General features: G+C 33.2%; 1 protein-coding gene across 3 annotated transcripts in view; it reads left to right on the top strand.

Moving 5' to 3' along the window:
* MED13 (mediator complex subunit 13) overlaps positions 1-19,482 on the top strand; it is a 94,939-nt gene that overhangs the window by 13,953 nt on the left and 61,504 nt on the right. For all 3 annotated transcript variants that reach the window (XM_036911131.2, XM_036911130.2, XM_036911129.2), the window contains exons 4-8: positions 13,097-13,242; positions 14,066-14,263; positions 15,676-15,870; positions 16,400-16,562; positions 16,754-16,864. In XM_036911131.2, the coding sequence (XP_036767026.2) occupies positions 13,097-13,242; positions 14,066-14,263; positions 15,676-15,870; positions 16,400-16,562; positions 16,754-16,864 (813 nt within the window). The remainder of the gene's footprint in view (positions 1-13,096; positions 13,243-14,065; positions 14,264-15,675; positions 15,871-16,399; positions 16,563-16,753; positions 16,865-19,482) is intronic.

The raw sequence follows: 19,482 nt of genomic DNA, 5'->3' as shown, positions 1-19,482 counted from the left end.
CTCCTTCTACGTTTTACTGTCTATATGGAGGGGGTTTCACAAAGAATTAGAGGTAAACGAATGTGTTCAATCAGCTATGTAAGATACTGAAAGTATCTTTATTCCTCTTACCAAAGAAAGTCTCTTAATAGGCTGTTATTAATAGAAAATGCAACTTTTCAAATTGAAGATTTCCTTGAATCCAAAGGTTCTGCTTGTTATTTAATCATCATGTAATTGAGCACTAGTGTTTTTCCATGGGCTGGCCCATTTAGAATGGGAGCTAGATTCAGATTGTGTTTTATTAGTGGAGTGGTACCAGAAATAGTGCATGCTCTTTTGAATTACTCTTGAAGCACAGTTATGGTGTAAAATTGAGTTTATCCAGGAAAGTTAAATGCTGGCCCTAAAATCTTCTTTCATAGGAACTTCCCTGCCACCTCCCCTCCCTTTAGAAAAGCAAGTAGAAAAAAAATAAGTCTCAGCTTCTTTTAATTATGATTTGGGACTATTTGCTTTTTCATTGAGTTCAGTGGAATGATACTGGGAAGATAAAAATTGGATTATAAATTAATGTGTTTTTAGCCTATTAGGAAGCTAACCCATTAAGGAGCATCATATATACTATTCTTTACTGATCAGTTCACTTTCTGTTAAACTTTTATAAACCTTCTTAAAAAGAACACAGTGCTGCTAAGGAAGAAAATTTGTACTGGTTTGATTTGAGCAAAGGAGAAAATATTCCCAACCTTTTTATTTTCTTCTTTTTCCTCCTTTAAATATAGATTCTTGTCTTCTAATACTGTTCCATGTAGTTAATTTTGTCTGGTTAACTGTAACAGTCTTCAGGGATTAAAAGAGTAAATAAAATTAAATCTAGTGGTACAGCTAGGTTAGCTGTAAAGAACCCCTCAATTATAAGGATAATTAACCATTAGAATAAACTTAACAAGAAATAAGAAATTTAAAAAGATTTAGCCAATCTTCAGATATTTGGCTAAAAGAATGAGCAATGGTTTGTCTTGAAAAGTTTAGGTGATTTCCTACACTGCAGGGGACTGGACCATATGACAGTCACTGTGTGTGCTAGTGAAACCACAGATAAAAGGGTTGTAATAAGTACCGATGAGTTGCTGTAGGTTATAAGTAGTGTCTTAGTAAAAGATAGTTACAAACTTGGATTGTTTGAGAGCACATTTGAATATGATTATTTTGAAAAAGAACTTTCTTAAGTTTGTGCTTGGCTAAGCTTTTTGTCATGTTGAATCTGTTATAGCAACTTAGTTGAGTGGCCAGTGAGGTTTCTGTGTAAGAGTTTTAAATGCCTCTAGGGAGGTATACAGTATAGAAAGACTTCAGTATGGAATTTTTTTTTGAAGGCTAGTCCAGTACCTTAAAGTAATATTGATATAGGTGGTCTGCTAACTAAGTGGCCGTTGAGATTGTATAGGAGGGAAAGTTAATAGTGAACATGTTTGATTTTAATACATACTTAAATTTTACTCCAGTCCCTCAATTACAGATACAGCCATACAATTGCTTTCTATGGAAAAATATACTGTGCAGGAAAAGAGATCTACTTTGAGATTTTTTACTCTACTATGTAAGATAGCTGTACATACACACACACACACACACACACACCTGTATATACACACACACACACAGATGTGGAATAAATTAATCCTTCCTGGATATAACATAAAGGAAGTAGGACCAAATGTCAGGTTCCTTATGTTTTATGCCCTTGCTTTGGTTCCTAGAATTACGGGTTAGTTAGTAGCCAGGAATCTGGTCCACGGAGAGAGATTTTTGGTCTTGTGAGATGAAACAGTTAAGTTCACAGAAAGGAGAGTAGTGTGTATCTCCTCTTATTAGTATGGAGTTAGATGTAACTAGAATATTAGGGCGAAATAAATTTAAATATTTTTTTCTTTTAAAGAAGTTTTAGAGCTGTCTTGTTTAATTAAATTTCACTTGATTGAAAAACAAAATTACAGATTCAGTTCCTCAGTTGTGTAAGCCACATTTCAAGTGCTTCGATGATTCATAGTTATTGTATTGGGTAGTGTAGATACAGAATGTTTCTATAATTGCAGAGAGTTCTTTTGGATGGTGTTGCTTACACCAGAGCTTTTACCCTTTTAATTAAAATAACCTTTTAAGAGCATCACTAAAGAAGTTGGTCAAGATTGTTTTTGTTTTTAAGGCAGTAGATGAAAGAATATACTTTAAATTTCAGCCATAAAGCTATGTTTATCTTCTAATACACCTGTGGTTTTTATAGTCCCTTTATCACCTACATTTTAATTAAATGTAAGCACCACTAGATTTAAGCCTCCCCTGGAGATGTGTTAGTTGCCACTTTATGTAGCTTTACAGTGTCCTTTGGTTGGGTTACTCAGTGCTTTGAAAACCTGACCTCGTAGGGAAGCTTAAGAGCTATCAGTGCTACGTTTCCTAAGGACTCATTTCCTCTCTTCTTGTTGTCTAAGGTAGCACTGTCCAATGGAAATATAATGTAAATCATTTTATTTATTTCAGATCTTCTAGTCGGCAATTAAAGCCCCACAAAAACAAAAGTCCCTTGGTGAGGTTAATAATGTATTTATATAACCTGCTGTGTCCAAACTATTTCAGCTTATAGTTAAATATAAATACGCAAATGTATTGAGATATTTTACTCTTTTTTAACTAAGTCTTTGAAATCTAATGTGTATTCTGTACTTAGAGTACATCTCATTTTGAACTGGCCACATTTCAAGTGCTCAGTAGTCACAGTGTATACTAGCTATTGCATTAACAGAACAGTTCTGGGCTTTAAGCCTAGGTGAACTGGGTAGTGTTTACTGGTGAAAGATATCTTCTGTCTGGTCTGCAAACCCTCTTTGTATTGTCTGCTAAATTGTGAGTGTGTCCTCTAGAATGTCAAAGGCAGGGGAAACCACCTTATGTCAAGGTACCCACTATTTGACAAGTTAGACGTAGTTTTTTTTTCTCACTGCAACCTCTCTGTTCTAGTTCGTTGTTAATATCTGTCATTAAGATGATTTCTTCTGAAATCTTAAGTGATTATACAATAGTACTTATGATCTGTGAAATTTCTTTGATTTTTGAATCATTATAATTTGCATGGTCAATTTTCCACATTCTCATGCTTCCCAGAAACATTTGTGAGAAAAATTGAATGCTAAGGAAGACTTTCTCTTTTTTCCTGCCCTTTAAGCTTTTCTTATTATTATTTCTTACTATGATTCTTAATATAGATTTATACAAATCTTTCTTTTTCAGCTGTTGATTTTACTTTTATTTTTTTATTGAAATGTGGTTGATACACAATTTATATTGGTTTCAGGTGTATAAAATAGTGATTCGATGACTATATACATTACTACATTACTAAATGCTGACTATGATAAGTGTAGTTGCCAGCTGTCAACATACAAAGACATTGACTGTATTTCCTTTGCTGTACTTTCACCCTCCTGACCAATTCTATAATTGAATGTTTGTACCTCTTTATCTTCACCTATATCACCCATCCCTCCAACCCCACCCATTTGGCAACCACAGTCTGTTTTCTGTGCTTATGAGCCTATTTCTGTTTTGCTTGTTTGTTCATTTGTTTTTTTAGATTTCACATATAAGTGAAATAATATGGTATTTGTCTTTCTCTGTCTGACTTTTTTCACTTAGCATAATACCCTCCTTTAGGTCCATCCATGTTGTCACAGATGGAGGATTTCATTCGTTTTTAAGGCTGAATAATATTCCATTGTGTATATGTACCACCTCTTCTTTATTCATCTGTCAGTGCACGCTTGGGCTGCTTCCATATCCTGGCTATTGTAAATAGTGCTGTGATACACATAGGGTGCATATGTCTTTTTGGATTAGTTATTTTATTTTCTTTGGATAAATTGTCAGAAGTGGAGTTATGGGTCACATAGTATTTCATTTTTAGTTTTTTTTTGAGAAACCTCCATACTGCTTTCCATAGTGGCTGCAACAGTTCACATTGCCACCAACAGCGCACAAGGGTTTCCTTTTCTTCACATCCTTAATAACATGTTATTTCTTGTCTTGTTGATATTAGACATTCTGATTGGTGTGAGGTAATAACTCATTGTAGTTTTGATTTGCATTTCCCTGTTGATTAGCGATGTTGAATATCTTTTCATTTGTCTTTTGACCATCTTTGGATATTGTCTTTGGAAAAATGCCCATCAGATTATTGCATCTCTCACTGCCTTTACAAGCTAATTCCTTTGCCATGTATTAATTGGCCATGTAAGTGTGGGTTTATTTTGGGGCTCTCTATTTGGTTCCATCGATCTGTTTGTCTGTTTTTGTGCCAGTACCTTGCTGTTTTGATTACTGTAGCCTTATAACATAGCCTGAAATCAGGGAGCATGGTACCTCTAGCATTGTTCTTCTTTTTCAAGATTGCTTTGGCTATTTGGGTTCTTTTGTGGTTCCATACAAATTTTAGGATTATTTGCTGTAGTTCAGTGAAAAGTGCCGTTGATATTTTGATAGGGATTGCATTGAATCTGTAGATTGCTTTGGGTAGTATGGCCATTTCAACAATATTTATTTTTCCTATCCATGAGCATGGAATAGGTTTCTATTTATTTCTCATCTTTAATTTCTTTCATCAATTTCTTATAGTTTTCAGAATACAGGTCTTCCACATCATTTGTTAGATTTATTCCTAGGTATTTTATTCTTTTTGATATAGTTATAAATGGTATTGTTTTCTTAATTTGTCTTTCTACTAATTGGACTATTGGTTTTAGATATGAATGATAATAGAAAAAATTTTTTTCTAAAGGGGAGAAAGGAGTGAGCAACCTTTGCATAAGCGGAACTAGCCAGGCAGTATTTGAAATTAGGGTTTAATATATATTAACTCTCACAACAACCTTGTTATTACTCCACTTTTACAGCTATTAAACATGAAGCACAGAGAGTTTAACTAACTTGTCTAAAATCATACAGCTTGCAAGTATTGGAGGTAGATTATAGGGCATCAGAAATGAGACAGATTGTAGAGATCCTGTAGACTACCATGTCTCCTGTACCTACATTTTTTTAAAGTGTTAGGAAATACTAAAACAATACTTCAAGATTACTTAATTGGGAAAATGAAAGAGTATAAAGAGTAGTTGCAGAGCACTTGAAATTGTAAACCAGAATAACATGTTGCTTTCTAAGTATACTTTATGGTATAATGTAAGTAACCATTTTAAATTGGTTGTTAGGATGACTAGGGTTTTAAGTCAATATTCCTTTTAACTAATTTTGTGATTTTAATAAAAACCATTTAACTTCCTTGTGTTTTGAATGCCATACCAGAAAAATGGGATATCATTATTCTGTACCTACCTAACTGAAATATATTTGATATGGCACCTCTTAAAGCAGTATACATATTAAACTTTTATGTTACTAGAACAGCTAACTTTATTTTGTAAGCATATTTTCCTTTTCTTAGAAATAAAAAGTCTTTTGTTTAATTTTAGTACTTAATCAAGGAGCATTTTTCTACAATAGAAGATGGTCTGTTCAGGTTTCATATGTAAAAAAAAAGTCTGTCTCACTCAGACCTTTATGTTTTGGTTATTACAGTATAAGCTTCTGGAAAGCACTGGTGCTATTTACAGTACTTTATAATAGCTAACAGTACCTTGACTTCTCATTATAGTTATATATACTTGTTTGAACTCCACTTTTCTAAGTGAAAAGTACCAAAAATGTTTGAGGTGGTGTTACAAATAACATCTGTCCTTGAAAGAAGAGCCATTCTGATTTTTGGCATTATGGCAGTATTACCTAACATTCTCTTTGTCCTATAATATATTCTGACTAGGTTATTGTCTTTAATGTAGGGATTTCAGAAATTTTATCCCATATTTAGAATGCTAGTTTTTTTCTTTTCCTAGATCATGCACAAGTTTATTTTAAACCATTTTATATTATAATTAGATCAAACTATATTGGGAACACATGCTAGTAGTATAGAAGGTGGTTTTTTTCCTTTAATTGTGTGACCAGTGGAATTGAGAGCTGCTGCTAAGTGCAGATTAACATTGGGAGCTGAGAAATTGATCACATGTTTTGAGTGTTGGAATATTTTACAAAGACCCTTTGGAAACAAATTTATCAGTATATCAAAGAGCCAGATTTTCTTTTCTGATTCAGAAGTTAAGATGCTCATTAGATTTATGGAAAGTCCTTATTTTATGGCTATGGTTTTTGTATATACCATATTACATTTATTTTCTTAAATAATATTTAATAGAATTAAAGTAATATACTTCTTTTAGCATTTCCTAGATTATATAATCTCTTCATGAACATTTTTAGTCATATGCTTTGCCTTTTATGTCACAGCAAAAGTACATTTTGAACATTTTTTATTCTCATTAATATTCAATGTATGAAATGAAAGAGTTGAAAGGTATATTTTTAAAAACTACACTTCACTGATTGAAAAAACAGTAAATATGAGGGTATAAAATTCAGGTCTCTAGCCTCTTTGTCTTTTAAAGATAAAGAACATGAGAGTGTTTTAGGGTTGTTCCTTATACTTGCAAATGTTCTTTGAAGTATTTGCAATTCACATTTTAAAATCTGCTATTCAGTTAGAGTAAGCACACAGCCTTCATAATCATTTGTATAGAGTAGTAACTTGCTCCCTAAAAATAATTAAATTACGATTTTTCTACATTATTCTTGAGTCATTTCCTTAATAAATGTTTTCCTTGACATAGTATTTTTAGTTAGTAATTACACTTTAAACTCTTAAATTTTTCCCCCCTATAGAGAAATACTTTTTCGCTAAGTTTCCTGAGAAACTTGTAAAAAGTTTGTAATGGTAAAAAATGTCATTCTAACGGTTGAATACGGATTTATTTTAACTCTTTAAAAGCGTTTTGTTTTGCTTTTAAATTCTCATATTCTTTTTTTATTGTTTAGAGAGAAAAATGCTTTGAAAATTGATTTCATATAATGGGCATATCCCTTTCAGAAATTAAACATTAGTGGGTTGCTAAGATAAAAAACACTAAGATAAAAGTAATCTAGAAATTATTTATATGTTCTATAACTCAGCCTTAGCAATTATAGAATTATGTCAGAAGAGAGGAAACTCGAAAGAAGAGCATAAATATGACTATATATGCATTCTCACATATAGTAACAAAATTAGTTGCGTATGTTTGTGTACTTTGTATACCTTCTTTGAGAAAATAAATGTATGGCTTAGGAGTAATTTTTTTTTAAATCCTAATGCTTCAACTGCTATTAAGAATCATGTTTGATATTCTTAACAAAGGGTATTGAGAGTCACACTATTGATTTGGTCTTTTTCTTGAGACTGTGTTATATTTAGGCCACATCATTGCTTTGTTGAGAAAGTTTTATTTTCTAGCCTTACAGTTTCTGGGCTGTCTGTATTCTCTCTAAATTCTGTTGCAAGCCAGCAAGTTCTTCTCTGAGTTCATCTTTTTATTTTAGTACCTTATCAAGTATAACTAGTAATAACTAAATTACATTTTGACTTGATCTGTTCCTCCAACTCTTTAAATTCATTAGGCATATTTTCTGCTTTACAGATTTATTCTGTGAAGTATTTCTCCATTACATAACTTGGGTCACCATTTTCTCAGCTCCTCATAGGAGTTTCCTCATGAATTTCATTGTCTTATTTTCCTTGCTACCCATCAGTCGTCTGGTCCCAAAGCCAACACCACATATTTAGGTTTTTGTCATGGTAGTATTTCATCTTTGGTACCAATTTCTATATTAGCTATTCCTGTGTAGCAAACCACCCCCAAACCCAGAGGCTTAAAACAGCAGTTAAGTACTCTCATTAATGTATCTGCAGGTCAGTTGGGGGTTGACCAGTCTATGCCACACTGTAAGCATAGGATAGGTAGAGGTATATTCCATATGATTCTTATCCTTCATAGACCAGTGAGCCAGCCAGGGCATGTTCTTATGGCAATGAAAGAAGCACCAGAGGGCAAGCTTGACCAAAGCAAGTCACAAAGCAAGCCTAAGTCAAGGTTGTGGAAGTATATCTCACTTCTAATGGGAGGAACTACAAGTTGAACCAAAGAGCCTGGATAAAGAGAGAAGTGAGCAAAATGTATTGCAAAGTCACAATAATCAAAACAGTATGAAACTGCCATGAAGACAGATATGCCAACCAATGGAATAGAATAGAAAGTCCAGAAATAAACTTGTGTATGTGTTCAAATGGTTTTTGACAAAGGTACAAAGACACCTGGATGGGGAAAGGGCAGTCTCCTCAACAAATGGGAAACTGTGTATCCTCATGCAAATGAAGTTGAACCCTTATCTTACCCTAATACACAGTTAACTCAAAATAGATTAAAAACCTAAACATGGGGGGACTTGGTGATGGGGGGAGTCTAGTAAGCATAATGTTCCTCATGTAAGTGTAAATTAATGATACAAAAAAAAAAAAGCCCTAAACATGAGACCTAAAATTGTGTAACTTCTAGAAGAAAATAGGGGAAGAGCTTCATGATGTTGGATTTGGCAATGATTTCTTGGTTGTGAGAACAAAAGCCTAGGTAACAATATTGACAAATGGTACTGCATCAAACTTCAAAACCTCTGTACATCAAAGGACATAATCAACAATAAAAAGGCAATTTACAGAATGGAAGAAAATATTTGCAAATCAAATATCTGATAAGGGGTTAACATCCAGCATATGTAACTACAACTCAACAACAGAATAACAAATAACTTGATTATAAATGAGGCAAAAGACTTCATATACATTTCTTAAAAGAAGATATCCAAATGGCTAGCAAGCATATGAAAAGATGCTCAACATCACTAATCAAGAAATGCAGATAAAGGCCAGTTCACATCTGTGAAGGTGGCTACTATAAAAAAAAAAGAAAAATAACAAGTGTTAGTGAAGATAGAGAAATTGGAGCCCCTGTGTACTGTTGGTGGAATGGTAAAATGGCCAAAAACAATATGGAGGTTCCTCAGAAAATTAAACATAGAACTACTATATGATCCAGCAATCCTATTTCTGAGTATATATCTAAAACATCGAAAGCAGAATCTTGAAGAGATATTTTCATACCATGTTCATAGCAGCCAAGAGGTGAAAGTAACCTGAATGTCCAATGATGGATGAATGGTTAAGCAAAATTTGTTATATACTTAAAATAGATTGTTATTATTCATCCTTGAAAGAAATTCTGTCACATGCTACACTGTGGATGCACCTTGAGGACATTATGCTAAGTGAAATAAGCAAGTCACAAAAAGACAAATATTATATGAGTCGATTACTTGAGGTATCTAAAGTAGTCAAATTCATAGAAACAAAGTAGAATGGTGGTTGCCAGGGGCTGGGGAGGAGGTGGAAAGGGAGAATTGTTTAATGAGTATACTTTCAGATCTGCAAGATCAGTGTGCAGATTCTGGAGGTATGTTTACAACAATATGAATATACTTAATATTACTGAACTGTGCACTTAAAAATGGTTAAGATGGTAAATTTAATGTGTTTTTTACCATAATTTGAAAAATGAGATGGGGGCAGTGAAAAATTGGGATCAATAACTCAATTTTCCACAGACACTGAGGTTATAATTCCTTTTATCAAGGAATTTACAACCTGGCAGGGAGTTCAATTAGTAAATAAATAGCAGTAGTGCTATGATAGGTATTGTAAGCATATAATATTAAAAAGGGCGCAGAGATTATGCTTAAAGGAGACTTGAGGAATGATTAAGAAGTGGGGAGAAATTTGTTGTAAACAAAGGGGAAGGTCTTGGTGGATTAGGTATCTTTGCTAGAAAGTTTGGCAGGGGTCAGTTTGTGAAATGTGTTAAGTACTGTGTTTTGGTTTAGTCCTGAAGGCATTGGGGAATTACTGACATTGAGCCTTCCAGTTACATGATCAGAATTAACTTTTAGAAAGATTGCTGATAGCAGTGTAAAGCAAGAAGATGAATGAGAGATTTTAACAAGTTATTCAGACCTTAAAAAGAGAACTGACAAATCATAGGTATTTAAGAACTGGAATCAGTAAGAATTGGTGATGGGTTTGTTGAATGTTCGGAGTTCTGGAAAAAAGAAAATGTGAGGATGAATTGTATTTCTGGCTTGGACAACTAACTAAATTGATACAGATATATATAGACTTGATACAAAAAGGATTTTTTGGTTAGAAATAAGCACTTCAGATGCAGATTTTATTCTGCAGTATTTAGTGTTTACCTACCATGTGCCATGGACCTATTCTGGATGCTAGGGATACAACATTGAACAAAGGAAACAGTCCTTTTCCATTAGAACTTACATTCAGCAGTGACTGTAAGATAAAAGTTAACTATGTGATATTAGATTGCAGTTATTTCTGTAGCTAAAACAAACCCCAGAAGAAGAATTGAGGGGCAATTAGAAGTAGGGTGGTCAGTGAAGACCTCACCTAGAAGGTATTTGAGCAAAAACCTGATAGAGATGAATGTAGTTATCTAGAATGTCTGAAATCAAGTAACAGTAGGTTCAAAGGCGTGTTGTGCTCAAGGAACAGCAGGGAGACCAGTTGAGGAAGAAGTGAAAGTATTAGAGGAAGACTAGTGAAAGGTGAGATTGGAGAATAGGTATTGGGATTAGGCTGATGTCATGGGACATTAAGAATAGCTTTTATGATGTTACCCAAATTTGATTCTTTTCCCTTAAGGAATTAAAAGTTTATTTTCATTATGCAAGTCTTGATAAGACAGTCTTATGGCATCTTGTACCTTTTTTTTTTTTTTTTTTTTAATAGCATGTACAAGAACAGTGCCATGTGCTTGGCCATAAAATATTTGTTGAATAAAAGAGTAACACTTGCTTTCACTTGGTGGCTTAGTATATAGTACATTTAGATCTGAATATAATACTAGGTTTAATGCAAAATTCTTTTGAATTTGTGCTTATGGTTTTTTTAAGCATTTGGAGTTAGGTTTGTGTTTAGTAGGTTTTTATCTGTTTTGCAGCATAGGTCACCTTACCACTGCTTAAAAGTACTGCTAGAAAACAATAATAAAATTGAGTTTTCATTAAGTGGACATTAGCAGTGGTCTGTTTTGGGATGGACAGTTAACAGAATTATTAGTTAACATTCTCTTTATTTATGGAGTTAGTGATTATTTTGGATTTACACTCTTACATCAAAGCAAATGTTCTATAGTGTTTGTAATTACTCAACCAATAATTCCAATAGGATTAGTCTTTCAAAACAGATGTGAAACAAGGTTAATTTTATTAATTTAAAGAATTGTTAGTTTTGTTTTCTATTAAAAACTATTGGCTTTATCATTTATACCTCAATAGAGCTGGAAACAAAAATGCTGGCTAAATGCAGTGTGGTATCTTGTATTGGATCCTGAATAGAAAAAGGGTATAAATGGAAAATCTGATAAAATCCAAGTAAAGACTGGAGTTAGTTAATAGTAATGTACCAGTGTTAATTACTTGTTTGACAAACATGGCATGGTTATGTAAGATGTCAGCATTAGGGGAAACTAGGTGAAGGGGCATATGGGAACTCTATACTATCTTTGTAATTTTTAAATTAAATTTAAAATTATTCCAAAAAATGTTAATTTTTTTAAAAAAGGCAACCAGAGCTACTAGGGTGGGTGAAAATATAGTAATCTTTGATCTATAGAACTCATAATTTTAAAAAATTTAAACTTTGATGTAAGCAGTGTAGGATTATATTATAAATTTAGAAAAATTAAAGATCCCTGCTTAATTGCTCTAGTCTCATTCATTCCCTGGAAATAACCAGTTTTTACTTGTTTCTTAACTTTTTAATTTATTCTGATGGTTACTGCCATAATTCCAGAGATGTTTATACCTCTAGGCCCTAATTGATCAACTTTAGATAGTGTCTTCTATTTCTTTACCATGAAAGATTTTTTTTTGTTTATATTGGTATATTGTTTTCAGTTTTTCTGAAATGAAAACATTTTTAACTTGAATGATATGCTTAAATTCAGTTACTTGTTCTGTCAACTTTATACAACCTGTTATTTCCTAACATATATATATATATATATATATATATATATATATATATATATATATATATATATATATATATATATATAAAATGAGGAAATTCTCAGCTCTGCATTACTCTTCACCTCTTTTCCTGTCTTCTATTTTCCCACTTCTGTTATAGTATTCCTTTTACTGTAAATTTATTATGCTCTTTACCTTGTCCAGGAATAATTCAAGGGGGCTTATAGATATATACAACAGCTTTTGAGCTTATTAATAGTTATAGTTTAAAGAACTGGTTCTTTATGATGAATTCTTAAGATAAATGTATGGAGGAGAAATGGATTCTTAATGTACAATTTTATCTTAAGGATTAATCCACTCTGCTCTCTTGGGAACTTTTATTTTCCCAGCCATATTTAAATTTAATAACATGTTCTATTTTGCATATAACTTTAATTCTAGAATGCTTTGAATTGTAAGACCCATCATTACTATGAAGTTAACTTTTCATTGTAGGTGGGGTAGGGTAGTATATTAAATGCTTGATTGAATTGCATGCAGCCCAATTTCAGAAATAATAAAATGAGAAAATGTATTTCTATTTAATTTTTTTTATATAGAGGGGAAAATAAATAAAAATCAGACCACTTTCAATTCTATTGTACACCTCAACTTTTTTCCCCTGCTCTTAAAAAGAAAGTTTTGGAAAAAAAAAAAAAGTTTTGGCAGCCTATCTTTGGTAGTCTACCATTAAACCCACCTCCCCACTTTTTCTTAATTTTGATGGTTATGATTGTATGTGTGGATGTACTTAACTTGTTTAACTGGTTCCTCTATTTGTGGTTTTTTCTACTGTAAACAATGCTGGAAAGAACATCTCTTATAGCTAAATCTTTGCTCGAATCTATGATTTTTTTTCCCCTTCAGATGATGAAGTAGAATTTCTGGGGTAAAGAGAATGCATTTTTTGTAGTATAACTTTTTAATAAATAAAAGCAAGTTAACTTACTTTTTGGCTATTAATCATCACTAAATATAACTTTTTCTTCTTTGTTAGTGAACATTTGTCCTGCTCTTTCACCTTTTTCTTGCATGGAGACAGCAATGTTTGTACGAGTGTGGAAATTAACCAACATCAGCCTGTATACCTTCTTAGTGAAGAGCATATCACTCTTGCTCAACAGTCTAATAGCCCATTTCAAGGTAGATTATTTTATTGGCTTAGGTATTTAACTTTTTTATTGTTGTGTCAAGAAAATTTCTTACTGGAATTGATAATTTTATATTTTGGGACTGAGATTTCTTCCTGATCTTTAGCCTAATGTTGATTCTGATGTAGTTACTTTCTTCTTCCCCATTGGAGTATTTAGTCAACACAAGAAGTTTTTAATATAACTATTATTTTTTAAAAACATGTATCTGAATGGTAGCATATTTTAAAGTGCTCTTCTAAAGAGCATTTAGCAGATATACATGTTTATATTTTCAAGGTCATCTTACGTGTCAAGTCACATAAGCCATTTTTAACAGAGACTTTTCGTTTAAATTATACCATGAAAATGGTTGAACTCTAGAGGAAATGTTTTTGTAAGTTTGCTGATTTGTTTTTAAGGACTGGTAATGTGTTCTTACTTTAAATCTAAGCCTAGTATTTGCTTTGTAAAAATTTACGTGGCAGTGCACAAGTATTTAGATTATGTATACACATTGTTTTTTCTCAAATTGCTTTTCCTTAGTGGAAGTCAATAGAAGTTGAAGGATATACAAAATACCCCACTTCACATTGAAATTCTATCCACTTGAGACTTTGGGGTAGACAAAATTTTAAGTTTTTATATAAACTCAGTATTTTACTTTATCATCATAATAATGAAGTACAATTTATTGATTTTCTCTGGAAGATTATTATGGGTTTCCTTTTCTTAAGTTTTTTAAATTGCATAATTACTTGCCATAGTGTTCAGTGTGATCTTATTTGGTGTAATAGTATTTAGTTACTTACTTGATGTCTGTTTTGGGTTTCTAGTTATCTTAAGCCCATTTGGACTAAATGGCACTCTCACAGGACAGGCATTCAAGATGTCTGATTCAGCTACAAAAAAATTGATTAGTGAATGGAAACAATTCTATCCTATCTCATCTTGCATGAAAGAGATGTCTGAAGAAAAACAGGAAGATATGGATTGGGAAGATGATTCTTTAGCTGCAGTAGAAGTTCTTGTTGGTATGGATTCTGAGTATTAATCCTAAGGGAAAAATATGTGACTACATATATTGGATATTGCTAAATAATAAACAATTCCAATACCTTAGTGGTTTTCAATACCAAATGTTTATTTCTTATTTCCTGCTCATACTACATGAGGGCTGCAGCTTGGTTGTGGTACGGATCCTTGTATCTTCCTTTGGCAACCTAGGTTCAAGGAGTACCCAGTATCTAGGACATTCTGTTCTTACAAGAACAGAGAAATAATAGGCACAGAGTCTAACCATGTTTAAGTGTATTTAAAGCTTCTTTGAGAATATGACATGTTACATCTGCTTACACTTCATTAGACAAAACTAGTCACATGACCTTGCAGGGAAATACAATCCTAGAAGGAAGCATGTTAAAGGTGGGAAGAAAGTAATTGTGAATGAATAATATTAGGAAGCTGGAAAGTTGTCAACCTGTGTTACGCAGTATTGCAACATTTGGTAAAACTGTTGTCTGTGTTAACTTAAAAGGCAGAAAGTGGACCTAAAGAACTTGTGGCTTTGATCAGCTCTGTCCAGGTCAGCTCTGTTCAGATTGGCTATATTCTCTATGTCTTCTCATTCAGGGACCCAGGTTAACAATGTAAACTATATTTGGGACACACTAATCTCAAGGCAGGACAGAAGTGAGAGAGGCTGCACTGATCCTGCAAGCACATTTAAATATCCGATGCATCATATATCACATGCAATTATTTGCCAGGGCAGGTCACATGGTTAAGCTTAACAATAGGGTGAAGATGTATACTCCACCTTAGAGAGATGTGGGAGGTGTGGGAAAATATAATTGAGCATATAAATGGGATTAGATTCTGCAAAACTCTGATTAATGGAATCACATGGTAATGCTATATATGAACATTTCCTTATTCATTTTTTTTATTTAATAATAAAACCAATACTCAATTTCAATGAACATATTACTACCAGAGTAGTTGGACAAAAACAAAAATAAAACACAAACTTGTATTAGGCTTTTTAAGTAGAAGCCTATAAAGAAGAGAACAAAATGGTCCATAGTTATAGTGCCCACATTACCTTTGTTAAACTATCAAGTTTTAAAAGGTAATACATTTTAGTTGGTTAAATTTGCAAATAAAGATTTTTTTAAAAAGTAATACATACTCATGGTTAGAAAATCCAAGAATAAAAAGAGAAAGCTGCTTCTAAATCTCTCATCAAAGGTAACCACTACCAAGAGCTTCTTCCTTATTTTCCCAGAAAGGCCTTAAGCCAAAAGAGCATATATTTATGAAAGTATATGAAATATATTTTTACTTAAGTGTGATTATCTGCTTCTCCATTATAGTACTGAGTAAACTAATCCCACTACAATCACAATAGTAATTGCTATTCCTGTGCAATTTTTTTTCCTTTCAGCTGGCGTCCGAATGATCTATCCAGCTTGTTTTGTTCTAGTCCCTCAGGCAGACATTCCTATTCCTAGCTCTGTGGGATCCTCTCACTGTTCAGCTTCCTGCTTGGGTGTCCACCAAGTGCCTGCTTCCACAAGAGATCCTGCTATGTCTTCAGTTACTCTTACACCACCTACGTCTCCTGAAGAAGTCCAAACAGGTATTGTACTAATTTGTTTCATTAGCTCCAGGGATAAGTCTGTTGTTACTTTGAATATGGTAAACACTTAACAAATAATCATTTTGAAATAATTTCAAATGTATTGAAGAGTTTGCAAGTGCAATAGAAAAAACTCCTTCCATCACCCTCTTTGTATAGTGTACATTCATTGTCATTGGTCTTTTTTCTGAACCATTTGAGAACAAGACATGATACCCTATCACCTGTAAGTATCTTTTTGTTTCCTAAAATTAAGGATACTCTCCTATATAACTACCATTTAATTCTCTAAGTAAGGAGATGAACATTGATACACTACTACTACTACTACTACCCAGTTCATTTCACCTGTTCATATTTTTTGTTTTCTATATTTTAAATAACATGCTTTTTTGCCCCAAAATATAAGTAGGCTTACCAGATAGCTAGAGCAAGTTGTATCACAAATTTAAAAAATATATACCCAAATAATATTACTTTAAACCTACTTTTATTCTCCTATAGCCTATTCTTTTTTGTTTGTTTTCAGTTGATCCTCAGTCTGCCCAAAAGTGGGTCAAATTTTCTTCAGTATCTGATGGCTTCAATTCTGATAGTACTAGCCACCATGGTGGGAAAATACCCAGAAAATTAGCAAATCATGTGGTTGATCGAGTTTGGCAAGAATGCAATATGAACAGAGCACAGAACAAGTATGTATTTTCACTTTCACGTTTAAAAATTACATGTTGGCAGTTACTTGTAAATAGAAGATATTTAAAGTATCAATAGTCATTTGTGTGACTTTAATTCAGAGAATATTTTAAAATTCAATTTTAATGCCTAAATCAGGGTTACATAAAATTTTATGAATTCTGAAGGATTTTATAATTTCAAATCTTAGGAGGAAGTATTCAGCTACATCGGGTGGTCTATGTGAAGAAGAGACAGCTGATAAAGTAGCATCCTGGGATTTTGTTGAAGCCACTCAAAGAACAAATTGTAGCTGTTTCAGGTAGATTTTTTTTTTCAATTGATTTATGTCTTAAGTTTCTTTTACTATTGAATATTTATGCCCCACTTTGTTTGAGCTAGTTTATATAAGCACAGTGCATTAGGATTTTTTCCCCCAAATAAAAGCTTTTTTTGTTTTTTTTTCCAAAAGAAAAAAATTTGAGAAAAAATATTCAGTAATTTGGAGCTGATTATAGTAGTACATACAAATATATATGCTGTAAGTTCTTACACAGATACCAGAGCCAGACTTACAAAGCTTGATTTCACAAATAAAAGGAAATTTTATATCAAATTATGGTATATGTAGTATTTATAAATGGTACACAAGTCTCTTGAGAAAAGTGTTTGAAGATGGCACTGTGCCTAAGAAATTGCTCCAAAGGGTTCTCAAAAAAACAAAAAGATATATGATATACTAGGCTAAAATTTCCACCATCTTTTTTATAACAAAGTATTTGTGCAGCAGTTTCTTAAATCATCCCTTTGGGCAGGTGTAGGTGAAATGTTGAAATAAGATTGAGAAAATATGATTCTACAAGGAACTAAAGCTGTACTTTAAATATACAAGCTTTCTAATAGACTGTGTTGGTTGAAAGATTGGCAGGAGAATGGGTGAATTTAGAATTCTTCAGGCAATTATATTTATTTTATATATTGGGGTCTTAAATGAGATTTGGTTGTCAGAGGCATTAAGATGATGTTGCCCAGAGTTTATTATTTTATTTTACAGACTAAAAGCAGATCGTATGCTTTTTGCAATCAAGTACACAAATAATGGCTTTGAAATCCCTAACCAGGACTTGGGAATAGTTGGTCACCCTTTTTTGTCCTTTTTAAGCCAAAGGAATGGAGTGCTTGCAGGTTAGAGCCAAGGTTTTTCTTACATTAGTTCTGTTTGATAGAATACAGTGACAGACTCTCAAGTGTTCTGGTATGTTTTTGCGTGGATTAAATACACTTACATAGTGTTTGGATTAGAGACTATGATTTTTTAAAGTCTGGCAGTTCTGATGAAAACTTGCCTCTATTGTTGATAAAGATACTGGCATAAAAGTATGGATAGATTAGCTCCTGTTTAACAGTCTAAAATAGTTAAAAAGTATAACCATCTGGGGTAAAAGAAAACAAAGCTAGTCTTGAAATACAGATCTTCATGTTGTTATTTTGACACCAGGGATCAGCAAACTGATCGATTGGCCAGTTTGGCTCACCACCGCCTTTCTATAGCCTGTTGGCTGAAATGCTTTTTATGTTTCTAAATAGTTGAAAAAAATCAAAGGAGAATATTTTGTGACATGTGAAAATTATGTAAAATTCAAATTTTAGTGACCCTGAGTAAGGATTTATTGGAACACATCCAAATCTGTTTGTTTACCTATTAACCACGCTGCTTTCACAGAGTTGAGTAGTTGCAACACAGACTGTATGGCCCCCAGAGCCTAAAATACACCATCTGGTCCATTATAGAAAAAGTTTGCCAATTCCTGGTCTAAGACAAATAGAATGCATAAATGAAATCAGGCTTTTCTTTCCCTATATAGGCATTTTTTTTTTTGGTATCATTAATCTAAATTACATGAGGAACATTATGTTTACTAGACTCCTTCCATCACCAAGTCCCCCCCACATACCCCATTAGAGTCACTGTCCAGCAGCTTAGTAAGATGCTGTAGAATCACTACTTGTTTTCTCTGTGTTGTACAGCCCTCCCCGTGCCCTGCCTCATTATACATGCTAATCATAATGCCCCCTTTCTTCCCCCCTCTTTATCCCTCCATTCCCGCTCATCCTCCCCCAGTCCCTTTCTCTTTGGTAATTGTTAGTCAATTCTTGGGTTTTGTGAGTCTGCTGCTGTTTTGCTCCTTCAGTTTTTTCTTTGTTCTTATACTCCACAGATGAGTGAAATCATTTGATACTTGTCTTTCTCCACCTGGCTTATTTCACTGAGCATAATACCCTCTAGCTCCATCCATGTTATTGCAAATGGTAGGATTTGTTTTCTTCTTATGGCTGAATAATACTCCATTGTGTATATGTACCACATCTTCTTTATCCATTCATCTACTGAAGGACACTTAAGTTGCTTCCATTTCTTGGCTATTGTAAATAGTGCTGCGATAAACATAGGGGTGCATATGTCTTTTTCATACTGGGCTCCTGCATTCTTAGGGTAAATTCCTAGGAGTGGAATTCCTGGGTCAAATGGTATTTCTATTTTGAGCTTTTTGAGGAACCTCCATACTGCTTTCCACAATAGTTGAACTAATTTACATTCCCACCAGCAGTGTAGGAGGTTTCCCCTTTCTCCACAACCTCGCCAACATTTGTTGTTGTTTGTCTTTTGGATGGTAGCGATCCTTACTGGTGTGAAGTGATATCTCATTGTGGTTTTAATTTGCATTTCTCTGATGACCAGCAATGTGGAGCATCTTTTCATGTGTCTGTTGGCCATCTGAATTTCTCCTTTGGAGAACTGCTCAGCTCCTCTGACCATTTTTTAATTGGATTATTTGCTTTTTGTTTGTTGAGGTGCATGAGTTCTTTATATATTTTGGATATCAACCCTTTATCGAATCTGTCATTTATGAATATATTCTCCCATACTGTAGGATGCCT

This window comes from Manis pentadactyla, chromosome 4 (assembly GCF_030020395.1).
Source record: "Manis pentadactyla isolate mManPen7 chromosome 4, mManPen7.hap1, whole genome shotgun sequence".
Classification (NCBI taxonomy): Eukaryota; Metazoa; Chordata; class Mammalia; order Pholidota; family Manidae; genus Manis; species Manis pentadactyla.
The sequence above is the reverse complement of the archived record's forward strand: the minus strand, read 5'-3'. Positions and strand labels throughout refer to the sequence as shown.